At 32.0% G+C, this 20,781-nt stretch overlaps 3 protein-coding genes and 1 long non-coding RNA gene across 7 annotated transcripts; 1 reads left to right on the plus strand and 3 right to left on the minus strand.

Moving 5' to 3' along the window:
• Positions 1-2,532: 2,532 nt before the first annotated feature.
• On the minus strand, positions 2,533-4,903 carry LOC129290784 (ubiquitin-related modifier 1 homolog 2-like). The gene is made up of 5 exons (XM_054927773.1): positions 4,760-4,903; positions 4,285-4,366; positions 3,281-3,356; positions 3,112-3,194; positions 2,533-2,872 (listed from the first exon to the last, which is right to left on the minus strand). Exons 2-5 carry the CDS (start codon positions 4,305-4,307, stop codon positions 2,755-2,757), a joined length of 300 nt encoding a protein of 99 aa, XP_054783748.1. The 5' UTR covers positions 4,308-4,366; positions 4,760-4,903; the 3' UTR covers positions 2,533-2,754.
• A 149-nt stretch (positions 4,904-5,052) lies between these two features.
• Positions 5,053-8,472, plus strand: LOC129290783 (peroxisome biogenesis protein 16). The gene is made up of 8 exons (XM_054927772.1): positions 5,053-5,508; positions 5,937-5,994; positions 6,493-6,709; positions 6,816-7,120; positions 7,216-7,478; positions 7,651-7,718; positions 7,798-7,859; positions 7,992-8,472. Exons 1-8 carry the CDS (start codon positions 5,440-5,442, stop codon positions 8,051-8,053), a joined length of 1,104 nt encoding a protein of 367 aa, XP_054783747.1. The 5' UTR covers positions 5,053-5,439; the 3' UTR covers positions 8,054-8,472.
• A 3,197-nt stretch (positions 8,473-11,669) lies between these two features.
• On the minus strand, positions 11,670-12,405 carry LOC129291891 (uncharacterized). The gene is made up of 2 exons (XR_008588790.1): positions 12,153-12,405; positions 11,670-12,078 (listed from the first exon to the last, which is right to left on the minus strand). It is a non-coding gene; the product is annotated as an uncharacterized LOC129291891 (long non-coding RNA).
• A 2,980-nt stretch (positions 12,406-15,385) lies between these two features.
• LOC129291094 (AP-2 complex subunit sigma) lies at positions 15,386-18,227 on the minus strand. Of its 4 annotated transcripts, none has more exons than XM_054928238.1 (7): positions 18,088-18,227; positions 17,795-17,856; positions 17,587-17,685; positions 17,426-17,476; positions 16,823-16,996; positions 16,078-16,137; positions 15,386-15,885 (listed from the first exon to the last, which is right to left on the minus strand). In XM_054928238.1, exons 2-7 carry the CDS (start codon positions 17,795-17,797, stop codon positions 15,844-15,846), a joined length of 429 nt encoding a protein of 142 aa, XP_054784213.1. In that variant the 5' UTR covers positions 17,798-17,856; positions 18,088-18,227; the 3' UTR covers positions 15,386-15,843. The 4 variants fall into 4 exon arrangements, with proteins under 4 accessions (XP_054784213.1, XP_054784210.1, XP_054784212.1 ...); XM_054928235.1 differs by having other exon boundaries at positions 17,795-17,864; XM_054928237.1 differs by having other exon boundaries at positions 18,076-18,227.
• Positions 18,228-20,781: the final 2,554 nt, after the last annotated feature.

Genomic DNA, 20,781 nt, shown 5'->3' on the forward strand with positions numbered 1-20,781 from the left:
CAAAAACCTGTCAGCACCTAAGATGGTTGTGAAATTTCTTAACCTCTAATATTTAAAAACCTTGGCTGAGAATTGAATTATTTTATAAAATATTAATCATTTAATCTTTAGATTTTTAATTAATTCAATCTTTTAAATTTTAATTCATTGTGATTCGGTCTTTATAGTTTTAACTCAATTTTAATTTAATTTTGTAAACTTTGACTCTTGTAACTCAATTTTTATATGTTTAATCATTTAAATATTGATCCTTATATTTTAAAAAATAAAATTGTAAAAGGTGAAAACTATTTATAGTTTTAACCTTTATAATCTTCATAAAGATAAAAAGGGTTTAGTGATTTAAAATATTAGTTCTACATTTTAAAATGATTTTAATCGTTATAATTTTATATTTTAAAATATAGGGATCAATATTTAAATAGTTAAAAATATAGAAGTTGAGTTGTAAGAATTAAAGTTTAAGTATTAAGTTGCAACTAAATTAAAACTATAAGAATCAAATTATAATGAGTTAAAGTTTAGATATTAAGTTATAATTTGGTCAAATTAGACCAAATAATTAATTTTTCTTATTTTATATTTGTATTAAATTTTTGGTAACTAAAAATCTGATTATTGAGAATGCTTAAAATTAGTATGAATATGAGTGTTTATAATTTCTCAATTGAAAAGTTCTAACCTCATTTAAAAATTGACTTATAACTATAAAACTATTGACCTATTTCTAAGTGAGGTTAGAACTTTTCAATAATAAAGTAATATTATGTTTGAATGAATTTGAATTTGAACCAAATTCATTATTTGGATCTATGAGAATTTATAGATTTAGGTTTGGTCCAAATCCAAATCTATACTTAAATATAATTTCTTTATAATTTCAAATTTTTTCTATAAACTAAAAATTTTAAATTTCAACTCACTTTCAAATACCCTTCGTGACCACCCAGTGTCGATCTGCCGCTTACCATCCATGATTGAACTATCATAGTTGATCAAGAACAAACTACTAAAGTTGAATGTGATTGGATCTCCACTAACAGCACCGACAGTATTTAGCGATCGAGACCCCTCTTGTATGTTGTTTAAAACCAAACTGCTGACTCATATCAAGACCAAACCGTTGACTTTGATTAGGATCAAATTGCTATTGCCAACTAGGACCAAGGTTGCTAGCTTCGATCGGGACTGAACTACATGTGTCAACTAGGACTGAACTACAGACTTCATATTTTATATTACAAAATTAGAATGTGAAGGCTCATTCCTTTTTAAAAAGATGAGCTACTTAGCAACATACAGTATGTCAATTCAAAACAGGTCATATTGATGGTGAATCAAAATTGATACAAGATCAATTCAATTATTAGATTAATTGGTTAACAAGTTTATTTATTTAGAAGGGTAAGACTTAGTATATACTTAATATATTTATATCCAATTAAATCATGACAAATGAATTTTAATATGTTAATAATATTAATAATAATAATAATTTATTATAGAATAAATAGTATGTAAAAAATTTATATGTCTATTGTTATTATTAGTAGTAGTAGATATGTGTTGGGGATATTTGTTGGGTGCTTATTCCTAATAATATATACGTAAAACTGCTGTCTCACCATTGTTGAGATGGCCGAATTGGTCTAAGGTGCCAGATTAAGGATCTGGTCCGAAACGGCGTGGGTTCAAAACCAATCTCAACAAGATGTTTTAATTTTGATATTGTTTTTATTTTTTTATGGCATCCATCAAATCAAGCTTCGTAAGCCCAATCCAACGACACGCTTGGGGCTCCTAACGTTGTCAGACGTGATTGCCATTTGCTGACATACAGCCCCAAAACAAAACATGCATGGCAGTATTTTTTGGAAAGAAAATAACTTTTTTTTAATCTAGATGAATCGGTAATGCCACTAGAAGAAATTATTTTTAGTTTAAGACGCCTTTTTTTTTTTTTTAAAATCAGCGACGCTAACACAAGAATGAGGAAGGAAATGAGAACAAAGCTTTTTTTGATAATGAAAATTTCCTCATCCAATGCATGCTTAGTATTGAATTATAGATGAAAAACGATAAAGGTAATCACCAAAGAAAAAGGAAATATAAAAAAAATAGTAAAATGACACTAACGTCCCTCCAAAGTATGACGCAATCTGCATATCCCGTGGTGACGGAATCCAAGAGATGCATTGCTTTTCCGAGTATCTATGTTCGCACAACCGTTGATCGGAACGGACCTGTTTCGCAATGGAGTGGTGCCGGTTTCCACATTTTTGATTTATGTCTTTTTGAGACATACAAGTGCACAGGGCTTACTTGAGGTTATCAAACCATAGTAATCACCACATAATTACCCAATAAGGCAGTCGCCCTTTGTTGTTAGTTACTTGGAAATTTTATCAAGACTCAAGAGCCATACTTCGTCTATCGTCCTTTAATTTCCTTTCTTTAGTCTCCATGACGCCTTCTATCTGGGCGAGCATGTTGAAGTTCCCTTGGACTAATAAGAGTGTAATTGGAAATATGTTTTGGAACAAATACAACAATTTATCAGCTTTTCATAATCCATCTGATCAACAAACTAAAGCCAATCCCCTCTGACTTGTCAAGCCAAGCCGAGCCTTGTACAACAGCCATGAATGATACATAATTTTAATACCAGCCATAGCGCACATTGTCAACATTGATTCTTCAATGTAATAGAGCACTCATAATCAATCTACAAGTCATATTTGTTCCAACTACAAACTAACCACCATGCAACGTTGAAATAAAAACCACCACATCCTTCTCTTCTAATGATGTGTTCAGTTGGCCACTCAGCTCCCAATCACAATCATTCACAAGGACTAGAACCCCAGGTCTCCTGCAACACAAACCATGAGAAACCAAACAACTAGTGCACATTATGATGAGATGACTCTTCCTGCATTCTACTTTCAGCTTAAGCCTCAATCCCATGTCCCTTACCTAGTTATCCATCATCCCACAGAGTAACTTTTAGTTGTTGAAAAACCTGACTTATAATAGCCATTACAAAATCCAGAAGTAGTATTTGCCTCTCATATTCAAGCTTAAGTTGAAAAGATCAACAACACAACTTACACAGTGTCCCCCTTCATGAACATTTCAGGCCTCTCCCTGATCAAGTTTGTCCGCACCCAAGAAAGCAAATCTTTCATAATTAACTGAGAAGCAAGATGAAAATATTGCGAGATTGTTAGGCATAACAAAAGAATGATCAAATTCAATAAATTTTTAAGTCATAGACTACCTTATCCGATCCATTTTGTGGCTCAAGATTGACATTATGAATTTTCTTGGACTCACAAAGAAGCTCCAATCCCCCACTGCGTTGAACCATCAACATTCCAGCCGTTATAACAAGCACTTATAAAGCCATACAAGATTATAGGGTTCTCAGTTCTAACCAGAAGCCACAAGTGTAACATTAGAAAATTCAGAACAACTTGCGGCAAGAAAATTGAAAACAACACAACTGCCAATATCTTGAGCATCAATTAGGGACCAATAGAGATGCCTGATAGAACCTCACTTCAGAGTTCAGAGCTTTCCATTACAAATTTCCAAATGCTAATATTGGACATCAAGATAAACTAGAATAGCATATTTCCGGAGTTCCTTTCAGTATTCAGCTTGTTCTGTGTTTCATGAACTCAAACATCCTACAAAATTGTTTATGTGACTCGATACTGGTGGCAATTTATTCTTCTGGCTTCCCAAGAAAAAGCTCCGAACCTTGAAGGGATATGCCAATTACAATAAAGCTCCCAACCATACACCAACCAAGAAACTAACTTCCAAAAGAGAATGCTGTTCAACACAGCGTTTGTATGAAATAGGAGAAGAGAATTCTTCAGATTCCAAAAGAAAATTCAAACACGGTAGACTTCATCCTGTATAATTGGTTGTATTCATGGTTGGATTATAAAGAGGGTTTTGTACAGTTTGAGGGTTTCTTGTGAGTTCGTAATTGTTCACAAAACTTCAGGATGAACTTCTAAAAATGTTTAACTACAACAAATTACCCATAATTTCTTACCAAATAGCCTTAACAGTTCATAACAATTCAAACGCAGCAAGAGAAGAAGACAACATAAGGGGAACAAACTGGTTCATGAGGACTTTAGATTCTACGGTAAGAGGAAATCAACCAAACAGTATTCACAGTTTTTACAAACGAACAAACAACTACAGCGAGAAACCATGACGATCAAAGAAATTGATTGAGAATTTAGAAGGATAACGTAAACATACCCGAATTCTAATGTCAGCTGCATTATATTGCTTTCTCAGAAGCCCAAAACACTGGAGAGAGACAATCTAACTAGAAGAGAGACTGGGAAAAAACAAAACAGCTTCAAATTTTATTCCTATGCGCTACATCGGCGTTCATTTTCCCTTAAAAGAAACCCGAATAATATGCATCTTTCTTTCTTTATTTCTTTTTTAAAAAATAACCACAGGGATATGCTATCCCTTTCTTTAAAAAATAAGTAATCTAAGAAAGTACCAAATTCTTGACCTTTAAAAATATGTCACCGTGATAAACAATAAATAAATATCGTCACTAGTTAAGAATCCCTCTCTTTCCCTAATTTACAATAAATAAAGCCAATCCGAACCAGAGTTGATAGCCGATACATTTCACTAGTTAAGAAACTGAAAGCTGGGTTTAATATTAAACAAAACCACTCCATCAAATAGCCGAAAGGAAACGACGGATGCTTACACCGGCGATGAACGACGGCGATCTTCAAGACGTCGGTTTGGAGCTTGCACCGGGCACGAGGAGTCAAGCTTCACAGTTCGAGAGCCAGAGAGGCTATGCAAAGGGCGAGGAGGGGTTAAATCGCAACGCAGAGGCGATGGTAGCACTTTATTCTAAAATAAAATAATAACTGAAGGACCGGGCCAATCCGGGTTTTCTGGACGATTACGGGCCGGGTTTTCCTACCGTTTCCCCGCTCCAGTTATTGCGATCATTCGGGTTCCTGAGCATCCCTTGTGTAAACTTGGGTCTGCATTAACCAGACCAGACATATTTCATTGTCTAATGTAATCGTAAACGGTAAACACGCTGTAAAACTAAAATTACATCCAGAGGTCCCACCCCGGCACTCCCGTCAATCCGCTGCTTAAACAGTTAAACTGGTCTAGCTTGAGGTAAAGTAACCGACGATCGGGATCAGATCCGTCATTTACGAAACGACAATGGCCACACCTCATCACTCCACTGATCTTGCTTTCCACTTTCCAGTTTCCACTGTCATATTGTAAATTACGCAATTTGTCTCCAAATTTGCGTTCCTCCCATCTGGGGTCGTCTGCAATAGGCACAGCTCAAACATTGGATATGAAGTTAGGGTTTTTGTAGGAGTAGGTGCTTGACGAAGGCGAATCACTGAAGCTATGGAGGCTTACAAAAGATGGGTCAGGCAAAACAAAGAGTTTGTGCACTCTTTGGAGTCTTTGGCCAATGTAAGCTATCATTTGGTTACAAATTTGTCTTTTCATCATGCCGCCCTTACAAATTCATCCATTAATGTAACTTTCTGAGGTAATCATGCAATGAAATTGGCTCAAAATGGGTGAGATTGATATGATATGAGGTTTGATGCTATAACTTGCGGTTGTTAGACTACAGGTTTATGGCTCTTCTTCATTATTTATTCTTTGGGTTGGGAAAGGGAGAGGAAGGGATTCTATGGTTGATAATTTACTTTAAACTGCTCTATGTTTTGATGCTCTTGTTTTTGGAAGTTTCAAGTCTATTCACTTTCTAAATGTACAAAACGTACATGCTGTTATCCATTCGATATATTTGAGCAGTATTTGGGCTTAGCTACGGGGTACAATTCAAACAAGGATATTGTGTTGAAAGAGTATCGTTTCTTTATTGTGGTCAGGGGATGACGTGGCTTCTTCCGGAACGGTTCTCGGATTCAGAGATTGGACCAGAAGCAGGTTTTGTGAAATTTTGGTAACATTTGGCTACTTTTGAGTGTCTGATTATATGTGATTCTTTCTCTCTCACTTCAAGGACGTAAATGCTCTGCAGACGGCATATTTGAAACAAATAAGTTTAGGCAAAAAGTAGAAGCTTCTATCTCCTATAGCATATATATATATATATATTCATGTCTTGTGGATTCTGAAAATTCTTGGAGTCACATTAATTTTATGTAGCTACATTCGTTTTCTTTGAATTTGAAAGGTTTCTGATTTGCTCTTTATTTTCTTTATTGTTGTTGTTGTTGTTGTTATTTTGCCTGCTTTGTTTCTATCATGTTTAGTTGTAACGAGACCTTTTAGTTAATAATATTCCTAAAAACTTAATCGATGATAGAGGACAATGACATCATGTAATCCATATAAATTACCCCACCTAATGGGATAAGGCATCTTCTTCTTCTTGTTGCATATGCTGTAGTAACTTACTGTCGAATCTTTAACTATATGCAGTAACAACCATTTTGGGAATCATCACAGCTATAAACGAACACATAATTGATACAGAACGTACCCAAACTATTACAGGCTCAGTTGAGCCTAATTCATTTCCTTATCCTTTATGCTTATCTGCAATAAAGGATTTGGAAACACTAGTTGAAGTTGTGGCACAACAATACTATGGTGACGATAAGAAATGGAATTTCCTTGCTTTTACAGAAGCAACCAAGTAAGCACATAGTGTATTATAGTACATGTGCTTTCACATTATCCATAGCCTGGCATAGCTAGTTAACCATTGATCCATGTTCTTACCTTGCATCAATCCAACTCAGAGTGCTGGTCCGGTTAACTTTGTTTCGGAAGAGTGGATATAAGATGCTGCTACAGGGAGGGGAGACGCCTAATGATGAGAAGAATTCAGATTATTTGACTTCTCAACATCAAGTAGGCCGTTTGCCGCAACCTAGAGGGCATGTAGGGTCTGGTTACATGAATAACAATCTTATTCAAAGCCCATGGAATATTGAAGGAAAAGCACTCTCTGCTTTAAGTAGATTTGGAGAAAATGCTAGGGTGTTGTCAGATCCAGCATCGCTGCATCATGTTAAACACCAGCATGAAATTATGAAGCCTCCAGGTAATCTGTCTTAGTTACTTCTAGCAATACTTTAATTGATTATCATTCGCTACTGAATGAGCTCATACTTGCCACTGTTTCTTTTACATGTTCAGTTGTAGAGAGACCTACCCTTCTAACTGTAATGTCCAAGAAGGGTCTTCGGGGGGTTATGTTTCTAGTCGGAGAAGTTTTATTTATCACTAGACCTCTTATTTATGTTCTATGTGTTCGGAAGTATGGTATTCGATCATGGACCCCTTGGTTCATGTCATTAGCTATTGACTGCATAGGGACGATTATCCTTTCACTAGTCACTACATCCGTGGTTGGAGGGAAGGACCATGCGTTTCATCTTTCAGCCTCTGAGAAGGATGAGGTTAGAGTTTCTTTATAGATATGTGAAGTTGACATGTACGGTGCATTGGGCATATCATTCTTCAGTCTTCACTCCTTTGCATGAGTCTTTAAGTTCATTATAAGTGTCTTACATGCCAGTAATATCGGTTAAGATATAAAAAATCATTGATGCTGGGATAGCTATACTTCAGGCTAGAAGACGTAAGCTGTTGTTTGCTCTTTACCTGATGAGAGATCCATTCTTCAGCAAGTATACCAGGTAGAATTGATTTCACATTTTCTTTTCTCATGTCTTCGGTTTAAAATATTTTGCAATTTTCTTACTTTCCTTATCTCAGGCGAAAACTGGAGAGCACTGAGAAAATCCTGGAACCAATACCCATTATCGGATTTCTTACAGGTATGCTTGATGGTTTTTCGTTTTTCTCCTTGATTCCCCTCTTTCTGTTTCAAGATGTCTTAACATCATCAAACTCCTAATACTCCTGCAAAGTGCAAGCATCTGATCCTTTGGTTCTTTATATGCTCTCAGAAAAAGTCGTTGAACTTATGATTGGAGCTCAAACACGACACACTTACACATCAGGGTCATGAAGTTGTGGCCAAAAGTTAAAGTTCCTATCTTCGAAGGTTCAGATGTCTATTCCAGACTCCTTGTTCCAAACTTATACGGAGGAGATGTATTGATTTCATATATTGAATATCAATAAACCGAAAGTTTCAGCTCCTCCACCACCCCCCCTTTTTTTGAGCTCAGCAGACCCGGACATGGAAGTCGTGAATCAGGTGTGGGATTTTTTTTTTTGGGTCAATGGATGTCTCTTGAGAGCTATTGTTCCTAGCCACTACATCTGTGGTTGGAGGTAGAATTACACATGTAGTTCTGACTTCTGAGTGTCATGTTGTGATTCTTTAGCTCAAAATACTGTATCTCAGAAAATACGAATGCTATAGAATAGGAAGGAATCTTAATGCTTTAAAAGTGATTTGTGGCTACACCTTTCACATTTTTACTTTGGCTTCCAATCGGTAGTGTTCATAGGTTCAGTTTTGCTTTAGCTTTTTTTTTCCTTTCCCCCCTTTTGGGGTCAAAGAGTTATGCTTCAGTTTAATTTGGCGGAAGTCAATGGGAAAATTATTTCTTGGTCCTCAAATGTAACAAACTTTTCATGTGAATTTTTATCATTTGTTCTTAACCATAAATCAGATCAAGAAAGATCTAATCGCTATGATTAGCCTGACATTTGGGGGGGGGGGGGAATTGGTTTGACTAAACTTGATGCGATCGAGTTGGCTGAGTTATTTGCTGCGTTTTCACTTGTGCTTTCAATTATATTCACCCTACTTGTATCATAAAAAATGTTTCTTGAGATACGATAGTTAATTAAATACGTAAATACTTACAAGCAAGCTTTAATGTTCAATCACACAAAGTTGCTTATGAAAGAGTTCAAGTGGAAGAATAATCAATGTAACTGAAGCACACGATTAGATGAATTTGGAATATATTTTATCTTAATTCTTATTTGGCTAATCTTTTTCCAATTAAACGAAGACACTAAATTGAGGATGATGAAATCATGTTCATGCCACTCGATGTTTTCTGGGCAAAAACCAAAATGAAAATCAAATATAACAGAAGACCATGAGAGGCTCAAGAAAGAAGACAATCTCAAACTATGACTGGAATTACAAAAGCTTCTGCCCGTCAACCTCCTAACAAAGCACGAAAAGTACGTGGTTAGATAGTTTTTAAATAAACGATGCGTCTATGCTGGGGCCTGGCGCTGTGACTATGAGGCACCACCGTGAAAGTGCATGTCTATGTGGTAAGGGTAATGCATGGCCCATCTTTTGATATTGATATGAAAAGTAGTAGATATGAGCAACTATTGCTTCTTGTTTAATAACAATAGAAATTTATAATAAATAGTTTAGATGTCTATTTTTATGCAAGAAAAAGAGAATATGTTTCCCTTAATTGTTGTATTAAATAATGAAAAAGCTATATTGCCTTTCAGTAAAAAAACGAAAAACAAAGAAAAAAAAAACTCCGGCAGATTTTGGCCAAATATAAAGTTCCATAACCTTGTGTGTTTGGAAACAAACCATATTTTAGGTATGGACACATTTATTTCAAAAGTATTTTTAAAAAAAAAAACCTTGACATTATTTGGATATTATTTGTCAAAATTACTGAGTTTTTAATAACCTAGTCCAGTTAATCGGCATTATTTCATTTGATTATTTATAAATGTAATTTAGTAAATTATATAATTTTTCTTGTTACAAAACATACACTTTGTTTTGATTCTTAAACCGAAGCGCGTGACCAAATAAAAAAAAAATGAATATTACAACTTGCTCCCCGTCGTAATTCAAATAAATCATAACATAGCTCCAATCAAACAGGATGTCTTCGAATTGGCTATAAAGTAACAAATGTTATGCAAACGTATAAGAAAAAAAAAATTGAAAGAATTATATTAAAATTTCATACAAGAAAATTAATTACTACAAGATTCATTAATAACTGAATTTGTTAATACAATTTAATTCAGTTATCAATAGAATTTATAATAATTAATTTTTTTATGTAAGATCTGATTGTAATTCTCCTTTAAAAATAACCTCCAATACTGAGACATATTAAAACAAATATAACCTAACATAACTAGATCAGAACGAGTTGCGTTTACAGTTTCCAGGCTCTTCTAACTCTTTATAAAACATTCAATCCAAGGCCTTGTTAGAACCAATTCATCTCACAATGTGTATTTCACCTTTTAGCTACTGGCAAAAAAAAAAACTTTTAGCATATATATATATATATATATATATATATATGTTGAAATCGATTGGTTACTGGATAATGGTAATGGTAGTGATAGTGTAGGTCCTCAGTCAAATCCAAGCCAATAATTTTATGTTTCTTATATCGTGCTTTCTTTTACCTTGTTATATCATACCTTTGCGTTGACCGTTAATTCCTCAACCTGAACGTAATCCGCAGACGAAGAACACTTGGACTAAGAACATCTGATGCAAGGGATTCCTAAATTTTCGGGTGTAGTTGGGTAAATAACATTTTACATTCTTAACTTCTAAAATGAAAAAAGTTATTTGGGTATCAAATGGGTGGGAAAATATACTTCTAAAAAGTGCTTCTTAGAGTGATTTAGATGTAAGGTGTCTTTGGGTAAATCACATTTCACATGATCTAATCATTGTTGTGCTCTACAAGTATATGGGTCATAATAAGTAATACAGAGCAAGTAGAACATCATTCACATAGAAATTTGTTTAAAAACATGGTCCAATAAAAGATATTATAAATTTAATTAAGTTGAGCAAAACATAATTAGATAAAGTTAATTTTACAAACTAAATTAACACTAGAAAATAAAAGAAAAGAGAATGATTCAAAACTTTTTGAAAGTAATTAAGCCTAGGATTATTTATCCTCCTTTATGCTTCAAGAATATTCAATCAACTCCCAATATAATTTATTCTTAATGATGAATTATGCTAATCAAAAATACTAAATAACTCACAAGTGCTCTCTCAAATCTCCAAATAGGTATTTAGTTTAATTAATCTCTTAATATCTTGATTAACTAATTAAACTTCAATTTTCCTTTCAAATTTTATGTGACTATGTAAGATTGATGAGTGTATCTCTATTTCATTAACAAAATCATCCATTCAACTTGTAAATTTCAAGTTGTCATACAATTTAACTCTCTCAAGTATCAATCAAATGAACCGAACAATTTAATTGATAGTCAATTAACTAGAAGCATTAAGTATAAAGTAAAATCAACATAACCACATCATTAATCACAAATACAAAGAAAAAATGAGTATTTAATCCATACAAAGGATTTAAAATAATCTAAAATCAAGAGTTTAACTACTAATGTTCATAAAAATTATGAAAAAATACAAATATATCAACATAAACATTGAACCAAAGGAAAGGAAGAGGAATGGAGAAGAACAATGAAGATATGAAGCTAAAATTTCTTTCAATTTTTAAATCTAAGCTCAATCTCCATCAAAATTCATGCCTTAACGCGCCTAAAACTCCCAAAGACTTTAAAAAGTCCAAAATATCGGCCAAAATTGAGACTTTAAAAAATATTGTTGTAGCATCTTAAACTTAAATCATGATATTTAAGTTTTACAACCCAAATTAACAAAGCTAATATCACATTAAGCCATCCAATAATCGTTGCAGCATCTTAAACTTAAATGATAAATCCAGCAAAGTCAAGTCCAATTATACTCCTAGAAAACTATTTCCAGCAATGGGGATCTACCATCAACAAGAAATCACAAGCCATTAGAAAAGTTTTGATTCTTCTTCCTATTAAAATAGTGATCAAATTACAATAGATGAAGAAAAAAAATCAAAAGTCTTAATGAGATTAGCCCAACACGAAATCAAGTTAAAATGGGAGGAACCATGGAATTTCACTCGTTCTGTATTGTCGCTGAAGTCCATGGACAAATTCATAGTCGGCACCGTCATCCACCATTCACCTACCATCTTTAACCCCTATCGACCACTGAGCAATGGCAATTTTTGATTCTCGGCCTTGACTCCAATATAGCCACTGCTTCAAGGTCCCAATCTTTCATGCTTTGCAGATGAAAGATTGCCAAAGAGAGAAGAAAAATAAACAAATACCTTTTGTTGTTGTGCGTGGATCGGCGAAGAGACAAAGGGAGATTGCAGCCAAAGAGATACGGAAATCATATTTCAAGAAGGAGATGATTGCTAGCGAAGGCTAAAGAGAGACGAAGAGAAACGCATGCTCCAGGATGTAGAAGAGATCTAACTACGTTTTCCGATGCTGGTTTTTTTCTTTTTTTTTCAAAAAAAAAAAAAAAGGATTAGGCAGCAAATTTTTAATGCAAGTGTCTACTGACCTGGCCTCTGTTAAAACACGTAATCTAAATTTTAGCAGTGTCATGTCATCTGGGGGGAATTGACGGTTTAAGGACTAATGCTTTTAATTATTGTAATTATAAGGAGTGAATGAAAAAATCAAGTGCGTCTATGGTTTTTTGTCAGCCGAAAAGTTAGTTTGTTAAAAATTAATTTGACAAAAGTTAATTTAATAAAAATTAATTATTATAATAAAATTTATATTTAGATATATATTTTTAAAAGTCAATTTGATAAATTAAAAATTATTTAAATTATATATAGTGATATATGCTTTTGAATATATAATTATAAAAAAATATTTATTTATAATAATTTATAATTTTTGTTATATAGATGCAAATTAATAAAAATATTTAAAAATGCATGATAAAAATTCTAAATAATATAAAATTTGATAGGTTAAATAATTTATAAAATAAAAGGATGCATAAATAATATAATTTTTTTGTTGAATAATATATATAATAAAAATAGTATAAGTAACATGGTAAGTAAATTATTCTGAATGGAGAGGCTTTTATGGTACCTAGAGAGAGGAGGGCATCATGGTATAGAAAAAATTATTTAAAATACTGTAAGTTCTAATTGACTTCTTCAAATACAAAAGCTACTCCCATTTACGTTGAGAAAATGGATTTTTAAAAGCTTTTTAAATCGACTTTTGAAATGTGCTTTGAAAAAAAAAAATCAAAACACCAAACAACTTTGACTTCCCAATATTTATGAAAGTCCTTTTCAAATATTAAAAGTTGAAAAACCCAACGGACCCTAAAATCCTAAGGATCAAATTGACAAAGAACTGAAACTATTAGGATTAAAAGTTTGTTTTTCTCTTTAAGTACTAATAATTATTGGAGAATAAATTTTTAGCATTATAAATTTAATAATTAATCATATTGATTTTTAACATTGATGTATATTCAACTACTCATATAATTTTTGTCCAATATATCAAATTTTATCTTATTTATAATTTTTATTAATAAAAAAGATTTGTCTAGTTGATTAAATTTTTTTAATAAAAAATTTACCATATATATTTTTTTGAATCATGTGAATTTTAAATATTAATATATATTGAACTATTTGTTATATATTTTTTTTAATACATCAAATTTTATATTTTATATTCTTATTATTAAACATATCAAAATTTATGTTATTTAAAATTTTTATCATATTTTTTAAACATTTTAAATATATTACATTTGTATAATAAAAATTATAAATAATTAAAAATCAATATTTTTTTGGTAAATGTACATTTAAAAATATATTTCATTATCATAATTCAAATAAATTTTAATTTACTAAAATGACTTTTAAAAAAATATATCCAATGTGGAGAAAATGCCTTGTGGGTCAAATGTTTAAAAATGAAATACTGATGTGGAGAAAATGCTACACCTTCTATTGTGAGAAAGAGGAATTCTTCTTTAGTTTAGAGGGCTATCACAAGAAAAATTTACCAGTGGTTCGGGGAAAAGGTGAATAATGGAAATACTACTAGATTTTGGTGGGACAAATGGACCTCCTTTGACCAATCTGTTATTCTTCTTGCTGAGAGGAACATAGATCTGATTAATCACCAAAATATGGTTAAGGATTTTGTCTTGGCGAATGGAGGGTGGAATTTAGCTGCATGGAACAGTTTTTTCCCATCACAAGTAGTTGACTTGTTAAAAAAAAAATCAAGACATCTACTAATGGGCGAGATGATACTTGGATTTGGAGACCATCATCAAATAGTTACTTTTCGGTCAAAGTTGCCTATAAGTTCCTAACTTAACCAGATAACCATCATTCTATTAGTATTTAGAACCAAATCTAGAAGTGAAAAGTGCCTGAAAAAGTAAAGATGTTCATGTGACAAGTCAACCATAAAAGATAAGTCACAAATTCACTTAGAACTAAAAGAAGATTGTCCATGAACAGTTATTGTCCTTTTGAGTGCCAGTATGAGGAGAGTATCTTACATATCCTTCCTGAGTGCAAAATAGCAAGAGAAGTGTGGAAAAGCATGTTGGAACCTAATGCTTTTGATTGTTTTTCTCTTTAAATTTACAAGATTGGCTTTTATGGAATTCCAAGCGTAACCCGAGAAGACGTTTCTTGAGAAAGTGGCCATGGACAAAGATTTTTAGTTATGGTTGCCAGCTGATATGGACGCTAGATGCCGACAGCTCTTTGAAGGGTATAGCAAGTCGACCGAGGAGATTAGCCATTGCTGTTTGCATCATCTTTCTAAAGACCTTGCAATGACACGCGGAAACACAATCTCTCCTCGCCAGGTACTGTCAGAATCGATGTGGATGGATCTGTTTGGCAACAAGGACAAGCAGCTTACAGAGGACTTTTTAGGAATACGCACGGAGATTGGCTCATGGGTTTTATGAAAAATCTGGGATGCCAAGGATCAACTGCCGCTAAACTCCTAGCTATTTGAACAGGTCTGGAAGTACGTAAAAACATGGAATTTCCTCAGACACAATTACATACCGATTCACTAGATGCTATTAACCTGTTAATGAGGGATACTCCAGATGATCACCCACTGAAAGAGGATATTTCCATGATAAGAGAAGTGTTGTATAATCATTGGGAGATTTAGATTTTATATCCTGCGAGACAGGAGATTCAATGTGTTAATTATTTAGCTCGTGCAGCTCACGAAAGCGTTCAAGGACTATGCGTGCTCCTGATAATTCCACCTGCCTATGCCCCACTCCTTTGGAATGATAGGACGATCATGTATTAAGTTTATGTTTTGTTTTTAGCTCATTCGTGTATCTTCCTTCCCTAGCTATTGATTGCCTTTTCATTGAGGGGGGGGGGGGGGGGATACACACACACACATCCAAATATAAAGTTGAATTACAATAACTCACCTTCACTAAATTAACTTTTATCAAATTAATTTTTAATAAATTGACTTTAGAATAACAAAAAACCAAAAACGCACTTAGAAGTTGGGCAAAGTCAAATGACCAAAATTTCAATTAGAACGTCAAATGTGATGGTAAAAAAAAAAAAAGGAACGTGAAATGCCCACGGCACCAAGCCCCCTAATCCCTATATGCCACAGTGGTCAAAAACGATACCCAAATCACGCCATTCGACTAATTCTCTTTCTTCCTAAGACTGACCTTGGGAAACGGAAGGACGGTAAGTACCGCCGAGAACAAAGACACAAATACATAAACGACAATCCATGAACCCTATCAGAAATAGAGACATAAGCCTGTCAAACAAAAAAAAGGCTTAAATGATACATCACAGGTTGAGCCTTGTGAAATTCATTTATCATCACACAACTAATGATAAGCCCAGAAATATATTCCAAAATTCTAAAATCACAATTACAAGAGCTGGAAGAAGCACCCGAAAAGAATCTTCGGCTCCCCCATTCTCTCTTAACAGTTATGTTTTACTCAAGTTTTTCCAGCTCCCCCATTCTCTCAATGATTGCCTGCAAGCACAAAAATAGGTACAAATTTACACCGAGGTAAAGGATTGTTATTGCACCACAAGTTGCTAGAAGAACTGGAGCAGCTAAAGGCTTGAAATCATTTGGTAGCTCATGGCTTAAAGTACATAACAGATAGCATGCAACCAAGTTTGGATATGATATCATAAAAAGCAATTCCAAAAGAAAACTTACCCTCTTGCTTGTTTCTTGCAGTTCACCCGCTAGAATGAATTCGTCAAGTATAAGATAGACCTTAAAGACAGATAAGCAAATATATATAAGAACGTAATAAAAACTGATCTTAAGGATACATTCAACACTGATGAGTAATAATAGCTAAACATCTCAGCCACAAAACTAACCAAGTAGATTCGGTCACAACGAGAATTGGCATTAAAAAAAAATACATGCACGGGTGGATGTTTAATTCATATCTTATAAACATGAATACAAGTACAGCTGGACGTTTTAAGTATACTATGCAGGCCGGATACTATTAAAGAAAGTCCGGAAACAAAGCTAACAAATTAATCACATTGAGATTGGCATTAAATACCACCAGGATGTTATAGCAAAATAAATGACATACCAATTTGATCATTCAGGGCAACACGTCTAGCCAATATTATGATATTTTCACACAAGTTCAAAAGCAAATGCTGCACAATCCAAATCCAAAATTTTGAAAACTATAATAAACAGAGACTTCGCAAATACAGATATCTACATCCACAATCAAAGGCCATCATTTTAGTCATAAAGATTTGCATAAACATAAGCATAGCTTTCCTTGTTGCTTGGTGCCAACCAAAGTTATACAGAAGAGGAGGAGGAGGAGGAGGATGACAAAGAACAAATATCACCACCAACATAGATCTCCTTCATGAAAGAAGGTATACATTTATTGTATTGGAGAAAATATGGTAAATAAACAGACCTTGTGGAAGTTAAAAACCAAATCCAGTTCACAAACATTGCTGAAAAAATGATCCAGTATTTCCACAAATAAATGAATGCACTCTAAGTATGCCAGCTCATTATCAGTGATGTCCACACAGAGTGAGAAAAAGAGTCCAGCATATCGCCTGTAGATTATTTTGTGTGTACGAAACTGAAAGAAATGTTACGAGCACATAGTCAGAAGATAATCAGCATATACCAGAAGTTATAACTAGTCTTGAACAAATTAATAGTCAGGCAGACAGTTAAAGTCAGAAGGGGAAAAACACCTGCCTGCCAGTAAAGTTAAAAATGAAAAACCATCAAAATCTCATTTCAGTATAACTCAATTCTCAGAAAATTTTCCAGATGCGTTTTAACATAATAATATCCCATTAAAAGATAAAGAAATGGAAAGCCAAAAAACCATAATCTATTTTGTACGAAAAAATAATTATCTCATCACCATGAATTGTTCAGACTAGAGATGTGGCGCAGAACATTTATGGAGAATAAACACAATATGATTTTTCCTCATATATTGACTCAGAACACGAAGTTCAAAAAGTAGATACAAGACAACCGTCTAGGAAGATTTTACCTCAACGAAATTCGTAAATTTGGGGTCTCTGTTTACCACCAGTCGATGAACCTGCAAAATGACCATATACAAACCATAAAACAAGATCCGAGGAAGACCCAAAAACAAAAGTCTGCCTAGCGACAATTTTAGTCTTTGAGGAAACTTAAAAATGATCCCACCTCGTATTCAACTTTGTGCTTCTCCGACTCCTCGAGAGGAACATAGTATTTAGCCAGACGGGTCTTCCCCTGTCTGTTCTGCAAGAGTATGAACCGGATCTGGAAATTCGAAGTTTACAAAAAACATATAAAACACGAAATCTTGGAATCTAAAAATATATATATATATATATAATATATATAGTGTTAAATAATATGGATTGATCACCATTTCCAGCGAAATACAGCCCACAAATCGATTTACCAATCGTAGTTTGAATCCAGCGATCACTGAAAAACTTTAAAGAAAAGAACGTGTCAAATTATATGGAGCCATCATTTGAACAAAAAACGAACAGAATGAACTCAAAAATTCCATCGAAACCGAAAGGGGTCAAAAGCACCAGGGCTGACGAGCATATTCATCATAACGAAAATCAGAAACTACACATAACATATTCGGACCGAAATCAACAAGTTAGGGAAAGGGAATGGAAAGGAGGAATTGACCAGCGAAGCCACCTTTCCTGAACGCAAAACGGAGTACCAGCAAGGCAGGATTCAAGATACACCTCTTTCGCTGGACCCAAAAATCAAACTCCCCCCTCACTTTTCCTGCAATTCTCTTGTTCCCAAATATTTTGATTTTGCCTACAACTGACCATTGAATCCAAATTCGAATAATCTTAATATTGCCAAAATGTTAAGTTTTTTTTAATTTAAATTTAAAAAATTAAATATTTATTTTGTTATTTTATTAAGAAAAATAAATTATAAGTCATAATAATTCTTATAATTATACTCACTTTAATTTATAATGTGAGTTATTTGTTAAAGAAAAGATAAGTACATCTTATTATTTTTCTACATACTTAATTTAAAGTATAATTGAATATTAAATATGAACACATTTTTTAAAAGAAATTTAAACTTTATTTTATGAACTTTTTTCAATAGAGTTAGAAATAAGAGACAAATTTAAAAATTTTATTTAAATAAGGGTTTATGATTAAAAATTTTGGATTTTTAAGGAAATTATGTTTTGAGACCCGATCCTAATGGGCCTTTAAAAAGAAGTTGGACATGCGGCTCTCCAAGCCATATTCTTTAAAAGATTGATGTGGGTTTAAGTATTGTGTTATCAAAATAATTGATGTTGATTTTTTTATCATTTATTTTAATACAATGTTGACAGATTTTTTACCAATTTCCTAAACACAATTATTTTAAAAGGTCTATTTTTTTGTTTCGATGATACAAAAGTTTTTGTATTTATCAAATTTGATAAGATTGATTTGTATTGAAAATTTTTATTTTTAACTTAAAGCTTGATCAAGATTTTATATTTAAATTCGTATTTATTTATTTTATTATTATTTATTTTTAAAATTTTTTTAATAAATAAAATAGACTTACTGGCCTAATTCTAAACCTTTTAAATAAAGGTCTAACTTCAAAAACCAATCATTTTTTAAAAAATTGAGTTCAAAAACCTGAGTCCTTAAATAAAGGTGGACAATGGGCAAGCTTGACCCATATAGATTCAAGCTTTAAGTTCAGTTTTTTTAAACATGGCTAATTTCTAACTTGACTCTTATTTAAATAGTTTAGAGCCAAACCCATATGCTCATTATTATTATTATTATTTTTATTTGGATTTTTTAAAATTAAAAAATTTAATTATAATATTTCATATTTTTAAAATCAAAATTACAATGTTAAAAAATAAAAATAAATAATAAAAAATTTAATTTTAAAATATGAACATATATTTTAATGTTTTAATTAATTTAAAATTAAAAATATTTTATTTTTAAGAGATAAAATAAAAAAAAGTTTAAAAGGGCTACCCATATCCAAGCCCCTTTTTCTAGATCTATCAGGGTTGGGTTTCAAATTTTAGTTTTTCTAAAAAATGTTATTTTTTTCAAACATCAATTTTTATGAAAATAGGTTTAAACAGGCGGCCCAACAAGCCTAAACCTTATTCCTATCTCCACCCTTAAGAGTTAGAGCCTGCTTATATCTCATATATAATTTTTAACCACTTCAAGAAGATATAGAAAATTCATATCTTTAAAACCTTTTTATTTTAAATATATCATTTATTAAATACTATTGATTTTTTAATGTCTAATTTCGCTACAAAAAATATTTCAAGTAATTTTTTTTAATTGTGAGGAGTATTTTTAAATGAAAGCACTAATTACTTATCAACTTCTACAAAATAACATATACACCCACCTCTTTTTATTGCAAGACACATTTATTTACTTTAATACCATTGAAAAGATAATTAATTATTAATTTATCTAAAAATATAATAAGTTTTCAATCTCACCCTATTTAAATGAAAAAAATTAAATTTACATTACATTTTCTTTTATATTTGATGAGTTTAAATAGGAATAATATCGAGAAAAAAATTAATATTCCATCAAGTGTCTTCTATTAATGATTAAAAAATCTTTCTATAATGCGCCCTATATGAAGATCGGAAGGAGTAATTTAAAATACTTATATGCTTAGTCTTATATATTTAATAAAATTTATCTAATCAAATTAAAATAAGTAAACTTTAATATGTTAATAATATCAATAATAATAGTGTATTGTTAAGTGAATAACTTATAGAAGATCACATGTCTTGACTTAATTAAAAATAAATACTTTAAGGTAATGATAGGATTGATGGATTTGGATTTGGAATCTCACATTTAAAATCTATATATTTAAAAAAATTTATTTTGAAAGTTTAAAAAATTTCAAATGAAGAAGATAAATAAACTAAGATTCAAAATGAAAATATAAAATTTGGTCAAAAAAATGAAAATATAAAATTGAAAATGATGATTTTATTTGTATTTTTTTAGCCAACAATAGATAAAAAAATATGAGACTCATTTGAAGTTATTAAAATTTCAAATGATTACTAAATAAATGAAAATTAAAATTACAAAAAAATTATAATTTTAATTTTTAAGTGGATTTGGATTAACTAAATCTAAATTCATAAGTTTTTGTATATCCAAACAAAAAATTTAGTTCAAATTCAAGTTTTTATTAATCTAAATATTATAAGTATATAAGATTAAGTATATAAGTTTTTCTTAATTCAAAATATCAAATGCTTATTAAAGCACAACCATTTTTAATTTACTCTGTAAACACAAATGACTATTGGGATAATGTTTTTTCTTTATGTTTAAATTAATG

The sequence above is a fragment of the Prosopis cineraria genome, unplaced genomic scaffold (assembly GCF_029017545.1).
Source record: "Prosopis cineraria cultivar Desert tree isolate PC_DT_omini unplaced genomic scaffold, ASM2901754v1 PC13, whole genome shotgun sequence".
NCBI classification, from domain to species: Eukaryota; Viridiplantae; Streptophyta; class Magnoliopsida; order Fabales; family Fabaceae; genus Prosopis; species Prosopis cineraria.